The following is a 12,596-nucleotide window of genomic DNA, read 5'->3' as shown; positions in this document are numbered from 1 at the left end:
GCCTTCTAAACCAATTTGATTTCTTACATGAAGCATCATTTTTTTCATGTTTTGTGTTTACAGCCCCCATGCAGATGCATACTTCTCCATAGTAACAAACCAACCATGTATAGTATAATCCGGTCACACACTGTTCTATCTGTGCCCGGCCTCTTACCCACATGCATTAGGTAGATTAGCAAGAAATAGGGAGACATGAAAAAATATGTAAATATGTGTGCGGGATCAGACTACATAAGGTTTGTTGTCTGTTACCATGGAAATGCATGGGTCAGCATAGGATCTGTAGAAAGAAATTAGTAGGATATTACACAATTTGTAAATTGTAAATTTCTGCAATAAGAAAAATAGTAGTCTGAACTGCATCAAAACTGCATTAAAAACTAACATGTGCAAACTCAGCTGATGTCAGACATAAATCGATCTCAATTAAAAAAAATATGACGGTTACACTTTAAGTCTTTACATAACACTAAAGATGGAATAACTATATAAATACAAAAGTATATAATAAATATATATAATATAAAGGACTCACCTTATAAAGGCCGAAGAAGCCCAAGTCTCTGACTACAGTGACTGCACTGACTCTGGGGCCGGTAGTAATTTCTCCTGCGACCTGTAAGCGAATCTTGACAATCTCCAGCGGGTTTGTGAAAATGACTTGGGAGCCTCCTGCCTGCACACAAATAGACAATTCCATCAGGTCCTTTACCAGCCGTTACAGGAGCAGACCTTCAGATTGTGTAAGGAGAATGCTGAGATAAACTCATTCCCTCGCCTCCAGTGCCCTCTATAAAGTCGTTAAATACTAATGATATTCCTTGTGCCATAAATTCTGGATATAGATCCCTTGAGCTTCACCAGAAGAATCATGAAGTCTTGTATCTGGAAGGGATTAAAGCTCGTCTGCGAAACGAGGCAAATTAATTTAAACATCGCCCGTGTAATGTCTGTATGTAATGGGAACGTGGCAGCTGGTTTGGTTTATTCACGGGTTAATTAATACTCCCAAAAATATGATCATCCATTGGCCAAAACGGTATTTTGGGGGAGGGTTTATTTGCACCGCCATTAGTGTTTAAACCAGTCATCAAGGTAAAAGAAACACAACGGGGTAAATTCACATATCCTGTCCAATAAAAGGCAGCGTAAAATTAGGCTAAGAGATTGTCATTTTATGCTGCGGATGCAGGGGGGAATTTCACCAAATGTACAGATATCTACAAAGGTATATGGTCCATAGTGGAGATGCTACTTTGGAACATTGAATTACACAGCAACATTTAAATGACGCGACTGCCAATGCTCGAGTTCAAAGGTTACCATTGACTCCCCGCGACGCTGTCGCAGGGTGCTGATGAGTTGTCCTGGCATCCTGGAGCCATATTAGTCCTCCTGTGAAACCCAGCCTTGGGCTGAGCTTCATAGGAGAACATTATTTCTTTATATACTGCAATACTGTTAAATTACAGTATATAAAACAAGCAATCAAGTCAAATCTCAAAGTAAAAAATGCAAAAAAAAAGTTTTTCTTTTTGAATAAAAATTTTGAAACCCCATCATTTTCAATCGTTAAAGATAAAGCCAAGTAAATTTCATATCGCTGCTTTTATAAAAGTCTGATCAAAATAAAAAAATTAATTAACCCTGTATGGTAAATACTATAGAGAGGGGGAAAAAATTAGAATTGCAATTAAAAAAACAATGAAAAGTGACCAAATTATTGTATGCACGAAAAGTAGATGTCAATGTCTACTGACGGAAGAATAAAAACATCATGAGTGTCAACAAATGGTGACAAGTCAATTTTTTTTTTTCGAAAATTAAAAAAAAAAAAAAATTTCACCACATAAATTAAAAAACAAAACAAAAACGAAACAAGTTTGACATCACCGTAATTGATCTATGAATTATGTTGTCAGGTCACTCTTTTCAATGAGTAATGGAGTAAGCAATGGAGGGAATTGAGTATTTTTTCACTTTTTACCGCAGTTGTAATGTTTTTTCAGTTTTACCATACATAGCAAAATGAATGGTGTCATTCAAAGCTACAATTCATGCCTCAAAAAAACAAGTCCTCATATGGCGATGTCAATGAAAAAAAAAAAATCAGAATGGACTTCTGGACTTCTAATTATTTTATCAGCTGCATTGCTGCTCATTGTAAAGGAAAAGTTTATAAATCAGTGCAGTTCAAAAGTTTAATTAATGTGAAGAGCTTCTGGATGCTGCGGCCACCACTACAGGAGAAAAGCTTATTTAAATGAAGGACTTCTGTTTTTTTTTTCTTCTATGTCTTGTTGTAGTTCGTGGACCGCTTCCAAGAAGTTTCAGATGAGATTATAGCTCATCTCAATGCTTGGAAGTTTGATTTTTTTTTAACTTAAAAAAATACAGAAATAATAACAATAATGAAAAAAATGCTAAACATGTATAAATTAAGATGCTGCAATGAATATCGTACTAACAGGATAAAACACTCAGAAGTTAACTTCTCCGTCATCATTCTGCCCTGAGCAGATGAGTGGACATGTTGTGACCGGTGACCTTTTGGGGTCAGCACATTGTCCGCAGGTTACTTCCAGACACAAGACTGTGATTGTTCTTTGTTTATCTATGAAGATTTTACTGTGACACAACATATATTAAATCTTCAGTCCTGCTGTCTATCGTCTGAACCAAAAGTGATCGGTTTAATAAAAGCATAAACTTTTCAAAGTTTTGTTAAAAATTCAACTATATCTTTACAAAGTTTTCCCCAGGAATTTTTCACAGCTTTCATTCACCCAACACACAAGATTCTCTCGGTTTCTTTAGACTGAAAAAGGATTTTAAATAGGGAGGGGCTTTATATGACATCATCTCAATTACATGGAATTATGAATGATGTCATCACAGGATAAGTCACTTACAATTATGGCTTAAAGGTGACCTAGTGACCTCTGACAGCTTAAAGTTACCTGATACATGACACAAGCCCTTACAGGAACATAGAATTCTTCATATTGGATCTAGAGCTTAAAGTAGAGTTTATTGTGCATTTAATAGCATCCAGTATATATTTTTCTATACACTGGAGTTTTAATTTTTGTATGTTTGCAAATAGGACAAGTCAAAGAAGCAAAAGGTTAAAAACAAACAAATAAAAAAAAAACAAGTTACCTATATCCCTGGTGGGACAATTTCCCATATCGGTCTTTCGACATCTGAACATGGACCGGACTGGCCACAGGTCTTTCGGCTTCAAATTGACAGCACTTATGAGGCTTTACAGTTTGGATCCAGACACCAGTGGCCAATCTGTCCATCGCGGTCCATACTCCCGTGAAACACAGATGTGTGAAACCGGCCCAAAGCTGCATGCACACATCCAATTGAGTGTTACCATCTGATTTAAATGGGTCGATTTTTTTTCTCAAGTGCCATCCTAGTCACTTCTATTTTTCTTTTTTGTCATACGTTTTTTTTTTTCACTGAAGCAGATAGACTGTCTGATTGCGTCAGTTAAAAATGGATGAAACTCTGAAGTACAAAGCCCGTTTTCCTAGTTACATCCATTTACATGGATATCAAGAAACTTTAATGGACGAGTATAAGCCGCAAAAATATGGATGAGAATATGACGTGCTCTGAGACTCACGGACCTGTTTTTAAAACAGATTTGTGCACAGCTCAATGAAATTCTAGGATCATGTTCATCAAAACTGGTGTAAAACTGTTTGAAAAAGGTCGCAATGTGAACTTGCACATAAATATTGCGGCCTCTTCACGCCAGTTTGAAGCCAGTCCATCAAAATGGACCAGCTGAACTGGCCAGCAATGAGTCCGGATCTAAATCCCATTGTACAGCTGTGGATAGATCTTAAAATTGCTGTTGGGAGAAGACGCCTTCAAATATAAGAGACCTGGAGCAGTTTGCAAAATAAGAGTGGTCCAAAATTCCAGTTGAGAGATTATAGGAAGCGATTGATTGAAGTTATTTATTCTGCAAGGTGTGCAAACAAATGTTAAGTTGAGGATGCCAACAATTTTGTCCTGCCAACTTTTGGAGTTTTGCGTGAAATTAAGTCCAATTTGCCTTTTTTCCCTCCGTTTTTTTTTGTGTTGTTTCAATATACACAAAGGAAATAAACATGTGTATAACAAAACGAGTAATTGCAATAATTTTTTGGGAGAAATACTTAATTTTCTGGCACAATTTCAAGGATGCCAACTCTTTCAGCCACGACTTTACAGTGGTGTGAAAAAGTGTTTGCCCCCTTCCTGATTTCTTATTCTTTTGCTTGATTGTCACACTTAAATGTTTCACATCACCAAACAACTTTAAATATTAGACAAAGATAACACAAGTAATCACAAAATGCAGTTTTTAAATCAAGGTCTTTATTATTAAGGGAAAAAGAAATCCAAACCTACAGGGCCCGGTGTGAAAGAGTGATGGCTCCCTAAGCCTAATAACTGGTTGGGCCACCCCCTTAAGCAGCAACAACTGCAATCAAGCGTTTGCAATAACTGGCAATGAGTCTTTTACAACGCTCTGGAGGAATTTTAGCCTACTCATCTTAGCAAAATTGTTGTAATTCAGTCACATTGGAGGGATTCAGAGTATGAACCGCCTTTTTAAGGTCATGCCAGTGCATCTCAATAAATTAAGGTCAGGACCTTGACTAGGCCACTCCAAAGTCTGATTTTTGTTTTTCTTAAGCCATTCAGAGGTGGACTTGCTGGTGTCTTTTGGATTATTGCCCTGCTTCATCACCCAAGTGCGCTTCAGCTTGGGGTCATGAACAGATGGCCAGACATTCTCCGTCAGGATTTTTTGGCAGAAAGCAGAATTCATGGTTCCATTTACCACAGCAATTTTTCCAGGTCCTGAAAAAGCAAAACAGCCCCAAACCATCACACTACCACCACCACATTTTACTGTTGGTATGATGTTCCTTTTCTGAAATGGTGTGTTACTTCTACACTAGGTGTAATGGGACATACACCTTCCAAAAAGTTCTACCTTTGTCTCGTCAGTCCACAGAGTATTCTCTCAAAAGTCTTGGCGATCATCAAGATATTTTCTGGCAAAACTGAGACAAGCCTTTATGTTCTTTTTGCTCAGCAGTGGTTTTCGTCTTGGATCTCTGCCATGCATGCCATTTTTGCCCAGTCTCGTTCTTATGGTGGAGTCATGAACACTGACCTTAACTGAGGCAAGTGAGGCCTGCCGTTCTTTGGGTGTTGTCGTGGAGTCTTTTGTGACCTCTAGGATGAGTCGTCGCTGCGCTCCTGGGGTAATTTTGGTCAGCTGGCCACTCCTTGTTCCATGTTTTCGCCATTTGTGGATAATGGCTCTCACTGGGGTTCGTTGGAGTCCCAAAGCTTTAGAAATGGCTTTATAACCTTTTCCAGACTGATAGATCTCAATTACTTTGTTTCTCATTTGTTCCTGAATTTCTTTGGATCGCAGCATGATGTCTAGCTGTTGAGGATCTTTTGGTCTACTTCACTTTGTCAGGCAGGTCCTATTTAAGTGATTTCTTGATTGAGAACAGGTGTGGCAGTAATCAGGTCTGTGTGTGGCTAGGGAAATTGAACTCGGCTTCCCAAAGATACGATAAACCACAGTTACTTTATGTTTTAAGGGAGGGGGCAATCACATAATAAAGACCTTCATTTAAAATCTGCATTTGGTGTTTACTTGTGATTTCTTTGTCTAATATTTAAATTTGTATTGAGATCTGAAACATTTAAGTATGACAAACATGCAAAAGAATAAGAAATCAGGAAGGGGGCAAACATCTTTTCACACCACTGTATATACTGTCACTGATTTTTCTGGAATGCCATGAAGCTATGTAAGATATATATCCACGAACCAGAGGAGGACAACGTCCATAAAATGGGCAATTTCTAAACGTGCTTATTATTTAAAGCATTATGAAATAATTAGGACCAGCGGTATATAGGGAAAATTATAAAACAGTCAATAATTAGAATTTCAAGGTAACATTTTTGCGATTTCAGGGATTCTTAAAAAAAAAGAATCAGTTTGGTAACAGACACTTTTCGATGTGTTGACAAATTACACTATAAATACTCATTACCCAGAGCATCAATGTAAATAGCAGGAGTCATCTGTTTAACCTTTGTGTCAACCAAATGGGGTAAAACACCCACAATGAACAATTAAGCAAAACAAAGAAGAAAAAAAAAACTAAAAGAACCGGCCACAAAAATATGCACACTAATATCCGGAAGACAGCACCCCGTGCCACTCTACTGCTGCAGGGTGTAAACATGTGACCCTACACATTAGACCTATTGCCCTTTCCAATTCCACCCAAGGCAAATCCTTCAAACATTAGGATGTCCCAAAGAAAGTCAATCAGAGTCTCCTACTTCCAACCTACACATCCCCGTCAATTAACTGTTTAGTTTATGGAAGGGTGTAATTCTTTTTTCTGCCTCTTGGGGCAGTAATGTTACATTCTGGGGGAAATTGCTTTCCTGCAAGAAGTGTGTTAATATTTCTTATCCTTTGCTTTTTTTTTATTAATGACTAACAATGATAAAATTAATTAAATATCGCAGAATTTTTTTTTTCCCAATAATCTTCATACAACGACAATATAATTCAAAGCACTATATTTGTATATAAAAAGACACAAATACAGTACAGACCAAAAAGTTTGGACACACCTTTTCATTTAAAGATTTTTCTGTATTTTCATGACTATGAAAATTCACACTGAAGCAATCAAAACTATAGATTAACACATGTGGAATTATATACTTAATAGTGTTGAGCGCGCATGCTCGACACTGCTCGGTACTCGCCCAAGCATCTCACTACTCGGTATGTTCGGCGAGCACCGAGCATTTCCGGGTTACTGGGACGGGAGCTCGGGTCTCCTCCCTGCACGTTTGGCACTCTTTACAGAGCCAATGAACATGCAGGGATTGCCAGCCAGTCACTGTAATGCCGCAGCCATGTTGGTTGTGGGCATTACAGTGATTGGCTGGCCGCACAGCGTCACCACGAATATTTAAAACCGGGAGCCACCATCTTGGACACAATCGCTCCGGATCAGACAGTGTAGGGAGAGTGCTGCTGAGCTAGGGAGAGATATATATTGCAAAATAGGGAGTGTAGGGTCTCTAAAGCCTGCAAAATCAAACAAACAGTCCTTCTGAGGACTAATATCCATCCCAGATATCAGGCAGGCAGGCAGTATAGGAGACGCAGTGATTATACCAGCAAACACTGCATTACAGTCCTGTGTGCTCCTGTTGGTCAAATTGCTAGACTTATCCCCCGGTCTCAGGGGCCAGGAAAAATCCTTTTTTTTTCATCTAAATCCTGTATTTTTTTTTCCTCAGTCAGACTGTACAAATACACGTCTTATTAACCTTTTGGTCCCCCCCCCCAAAAAAAAATAAAATAATTGAGTGTGTCTGACTGTTCAGACACAAATATATCTATTTAAAAGAGTCTGGTGTAGGCCAGAGAAAGAGAACTGTGGATTTGCAGTTCCACGGGTCACATCCCTATATTATCCTGCTTTTGCCATTTTTTCCGTAAAAAAAAAAAACAGTAATAGTGTCTACCTGACTGCTCAGACACCAATATATCGGTTTAAAAGAGTCTGGTGTAGGCCAGAGAAATAGAACTGTGGTTTTGCAGTTCCACGGATCAAATCTCTGTATTATCCTGCTTTTGGCATTTTTTTCTGTAAAAAAAACAGTAATAGTGTCTCCCTGACTGTTCAGACACCAATATATCTGTTTAAAAGAGTCTGGTGTAGGCCAGAGAAATAGAACTGTGGTTTTCCTCTTCCACGGTTCTAATTTCCTTTTAATTACCCTTTTTCCATTGATGGTGCGAGTGCAAGCTATTTTACTTCATTTACAATGGGCAAGGCGCGTGGCAAGGGACGTGGAACTGGACGTTCTGGTGATGGTGCGTGTAGAGGACGGGGCCGTGGCCAAGGTGAAAATGTGCCACAACCAACAGCCACATCTTCTCGCACCCACTTCTTGACCGAATTACTAGAGAAGCACACTACAACACCAGTATTGCGAACTGATCAGTGTGAACAGGTTATTAAATGGATAGCAGATAATACTTCCAGTTACCTGGGCACCACCACCTTCGGTCTGTCTTCCACACGGTCAAGTTTTAGTAGCCGTGAGTCTCGACCGCATACTCCTCATCACCCTGATGCTCCTTCCTCCCACCATGCCGTGTGTCGTCAGACAGCAACTGATCCCACACTTGGACACTCTGAAGAGCTGTTCACTGGTCCATTTCCATATTTGTGCCCCTCGCCTGCTCCGCTTGAAGTGGTGGAAGAGGAGATCCCATGTAGCGATGCCCAAATAATTGAACAGCCAAGGCTAGAGGAAGTCGACGCTGGCAATTTGTCACAAGAGGCGGACGATGACGAGACACAATTGCCACGAAGTGAGGAGGAGGATCGTGGTGCGCAAGTAGAAGAGGAGGAGGTGGTGGATGATCTAGTAACTGACCCAACGTGGCAGGAGGACATGCAGAGTGAGGCCAGCAGCACACAGGGGGAGGGAGGCAGAGTACCCCAACAGGCAGGAAGAAGCAGTGTGGTGGCCGCACACAGAAGGCGGGCAACAGTTCCCCGCAACACCAACACGAGGGACGTTGCCAATACAACCGGTAGGTATTCCAGAGTCTGGAATTTTTTTAAAGACTCTGCTGATAACCCCAAAAAGGCCATTTGTACCACCTGCTATGCCAGCATCAGCAGGGGTGACAAAAATATCAGCCTGACCACCACCAGCATGATCAGGCACATGGCAGCAAAGCACCCGACTTTGTGGGGCGAACCCCAGGGTCCACGACCAGTGTCAGCGGGTGTCACCACTGCTTCTTCCGCTGTTGTGCGCGTAATAGAACCCCCTGTTGTGCGTGCAAGGCAATCCCCTGTCCATACTGCATGCAAAGATGCCCCCTCCTCTCAGTCTTCACTTGTTATGGCAGTTTCTCAAGAAACAGCATCAACGTCCACGTCCACGTCCCACCGCAGCGTTCAATTGTCCATATCCCAGACCTACACTACACAAGCGCGTGTCCCAAAACATCAGCCGTGCCCTCAACAACGCAGTTACTGGGAGAGTCCACCTGACAACGGACACGTGGACAAGTGCTTGTGGCCAGGGACGGTACATCTCCCTGACGGCACACTGGGTAAACATAGTGGAAGCCGGGACCCAGTCAGACCTTGGGATGGAACACATCCTCCCTACACCGAGGATTGCGGGCCCTGTCAGTCAGAGTTGCCCCCAGTGTACAGCTCCTGCGCATCATCCTCCTCCTCCTCCTCATGTTCAGCCTCCATCTCAGATATCACCACATCAGTTACAAGCTGGAAGCACTGCAGTACTGCCTCAGTCAAGCGGCAACAGGCTGTGCTGAAACTCATAAGCTTAGGTGATAAACCTCACACTGCTTGTGAGTTGTGGACAGCTGTGAAAGAGCAGGCAGATCTGTGGCTGAGACCGCTGAACCTACATCCAGGCGGCTCTGAGGCGAGGCGAGATCACACACGTACCATGCCTGGCTCATGTGCTTAACCTCGTGGTTCAGCGGTTTCTTAAATCGTACCCAGAGTTGCCTGATCTGCTCATCAAAGTACGCCGCCTGTCAGCTCATTTTCGGAAGTTGGCTCCAGCTTCCGCCGCCCTTGCTGTGTTGCAGCAGTGTTTGCAGCTTCCGGCACACCGACTGGTGTGTGATGTCCCCACACGTTGGAACTTTACCCTCCACATGTTGCAAAGGATTTGTGAGCAGAAGAGAGCAGTTGTGGAGTACCAGCTGCAACAAGGCCGTCGATATTCAGGTCAGACTCCACACATAAGACCTCAGGAGTGGACCTGAATGTCTGACATATGTACCATCTTGACAAACTTTGAGCAGTCCACCAAGATGGTGAGTGGCGATGACGCCATAATTAGCATCAGCATCCCACTTGTTTGTCTTTTGCAAACCTCTCTGCAGAGAATTAAAGAGGAGGCATTGCAGCCAGAGTATGATGAGATGGATCAAGAAGCAGTAGCGGGCGATTACACACAGCCCAGCCTCATCTCAACCCAACGTACATTGGGGGACAATGAGAGAGAGGAGGAGGAGGAGGAGGAGGAAGAACAGGATGCGCTGTAGACGGTAGTACCTGTACAACTGTCATACTGTCGGTTCAGCGTGGGTGGCCTGAGGACAGGGGGGAGGAGGAGGAGGAGAGCATGGTCAGTCGTCATCTTGGTGAGGACACGGAAGTCTTGCCCGTTACCAGTCTGGCACGCATGGCTGACTTTATGTTACGCTGCCTTAACCGTGACCCTCGCGTTGTCAAAATGTTGGGTGACAGTCATTACTGGTTGGTGACACTTTTAGACCCCAGCTACAAGGAGAACTTTCACTCTCTTATTCCTGAGGTGGAGAGGTCTACAAAAATGTGGCAGTACCAGAAGGCCCTTGCTGCAGAACTGTTAAAAAAATTCCCATCTGAACACGCTAGCGGCAGAGGTCACAGTTCGTTGACGAACCAAGGCATACAGGCGAGAGAGACGCAACTCCAATCCAGCAGAGGCAGGGGAACACTGTCAACGTTCTGGGACAGTTTTCTGAGACCCGTCCAGCTTACAGGCCCTGAGGCGCGGGGTACTCTCACAAGGAGTGGAAAGTTGCAAAAGATGGTTAGGGAGTACCTTGCCGACCGTACCAGCGTCCTCCGTGATTCCTCTGTGCCTTTTAATTATTGGGTATCCAAGCTGGACACTTGGAATGAACTCGCTATGTACGCCTTGGAGGTCCTGGCCTGCCCTGCCGCTAGCGTGTTATCGGAGCGTGTTTTTAGTGCCGCTGAGGGAATTATAACTGATAAGCGCACTCGCCTGTCAACTGACAATGCTGACAAGCTGACCCTTATCAAAATGAACAAGGGCTGGATTGGGCCAGACTTCTCATCACCACCAAATGACAGCAGAGTAACAAAGTCAAATCCACTGTGTTATTTCGGGAGGTGCATTCTCATGCACCGCTTCACACCCACACATGGGTACACGCTTCCTCATTTCGGCTGTTTTTTGCTCTTCTCCTTATCCTCAGCCTCCACCACCACTATACCACCAGGGTGACCGTGGTCCGTGCTGCCAGCATTGCAAGTTCCTCCGTCCTAATTTTTGGCAGCTTTTGCTTGGTAGGCATAGGCAAAGACTATGGGAGACCCACTCCCCAATAATGGGAATAATGTTTTTAATATGCTGCACTGCATGGCTCTTGTAAGGGGCATTAAAACAGTCTTGTTAAGCTACTGTGACCTCCACCACTCTTCCAAGGGGCATTAAAACCGTCTTGTTAAGATACTGCGACCTCCACGTCTCTTCCAAGGGGCATTAAAACCGTCTTGTTAAGCTACTGCGACCTCCACCATTCTTCCAAGGGGCATTAAAACCGTCTTGTTAAGCTACTGCGACCTCCACGTCTCTTCCAAGGGGCATTAAAAACGTCTTGTTAAGCTACTGCGACATCCACCACTTTTCCAAGGGGCATTAAAACCGTCTTGTTAAGCTACTGCGACCTCCACGTCTCTTTCAAGGGGCATTAAAACCGTCTTGTTAAGCTACTGCGACCTCCACGTCTCTTCCAAGGGGCATTAAAACCGTCTTGTTAAGCTACTGCAACCTCCATGTCTCTTTCAAGGGGCATTAAAAGCGTCTTGTTAAGCTACTGCGACCTACACCACTTTTCCAAGGGGCATTGATATTGTCTTTTTATTCCAGTGCGACCTCCACCATTCTTCCAACGGGCATTGCATTTCCTCCTAATTTTAGTCAGCTTTTGCTTTTCAACGCATAGGCAAACACTTATGGAGACCCACTCCCCAATAATGGGTAGAAGGTTCTTAGTATGCTGTAATCCACGTCTGTTTCAAGGGGCATTGCAGTTCCTCATAATTTTTGGAAAGCCTTCCATTCACTGCTTAGGCCAACAGTGCACAGGAGACCCAGTTGCTATAAATGGAAAAAACGGTTTAGTTAAGGCCCTCTGACCTCCATGTCACTTCCAAGGGGCATTGGAGTGCCTCTAAATTTTTGGTAGGCATTGCACTCACTGTATGCCCTATAACTGTGTAGCCGAACCGCTCCTTTTGGTACAGAAACATATCCTACAAGACATGTGTGGTTGACTGGCCTGATATTGATGTGAATGGTCCCTGTTCCTCCTGCTCTTTCTCCTTTGCCACCACCTCATCTATCATTCATCACCTGAAGCTTTGGTTTAACGGAAGTCATAGAACTGGGATAGTAGCAGGAAAACATCCAGCAATCCTCGGAGGAGATAGGATATGCGCCAAAACGCTGACCACCTCAGGCCTAGCCGCTACTACGTACATGCGCTTGCATTCCAAAACAAAGCAGATGCTAACTTCTATCATCATGCTCCTCACCTTGGCACTCTCAACTCCCCTGATGGAGAAGCCAGGGCCCACCGGAGGAGTCTGGTTCTCTGGTGGGCTCGTCCAATGCTGCCCTAAAGCAGGCCAGGCTAAGAAAAGTGTGGGGGAAGTTCA

General features: G+C 43.1%; 1 protein-coding gene across 1 annotated transcript in view; it reads right to left on the bottom strand.

Moving 5' to 3' along the window:
• The window catches only part of SLC25A12 (solute carrier family 25 member 12), a 223,712-nt gene that overhangs the window by 21,818 nt on the left and 189,298 nt on the right, over positions 1-12,596 (bottom strand). Inside the window, exon 14 of the mRNA XM_073646949.1 lies at positions 539-679. Coding sequence (XP_073503050.1) covers positions 539-679 — 141 coding nt within the window. The remainder of the gene's footprint in view (positions 1-538; positions 680-12,596) is intronic.

The sequence above is a fragment of the Phyllobates terribilis genome, unplaced genomic scaffold (genome assembly GCF_046119375.1).
Source record: "Phyllobates terribilis strain yellow unplaced genomic scaffold, ASM4611937v1 Scaffold_9__5_contigs__length_417890890, whole genome shotgun sequence".
In the NCBI taxonomy this organism is placed as follows: Eukaryota; Metazoa; Chordata; class Amphibia; order Anura; family Dendrobatidae; genus Phyllobates; species Phyllobates terribilis.
This window is presented reverse-complemented; position numbering and strand designations above follow the sequence as displayed.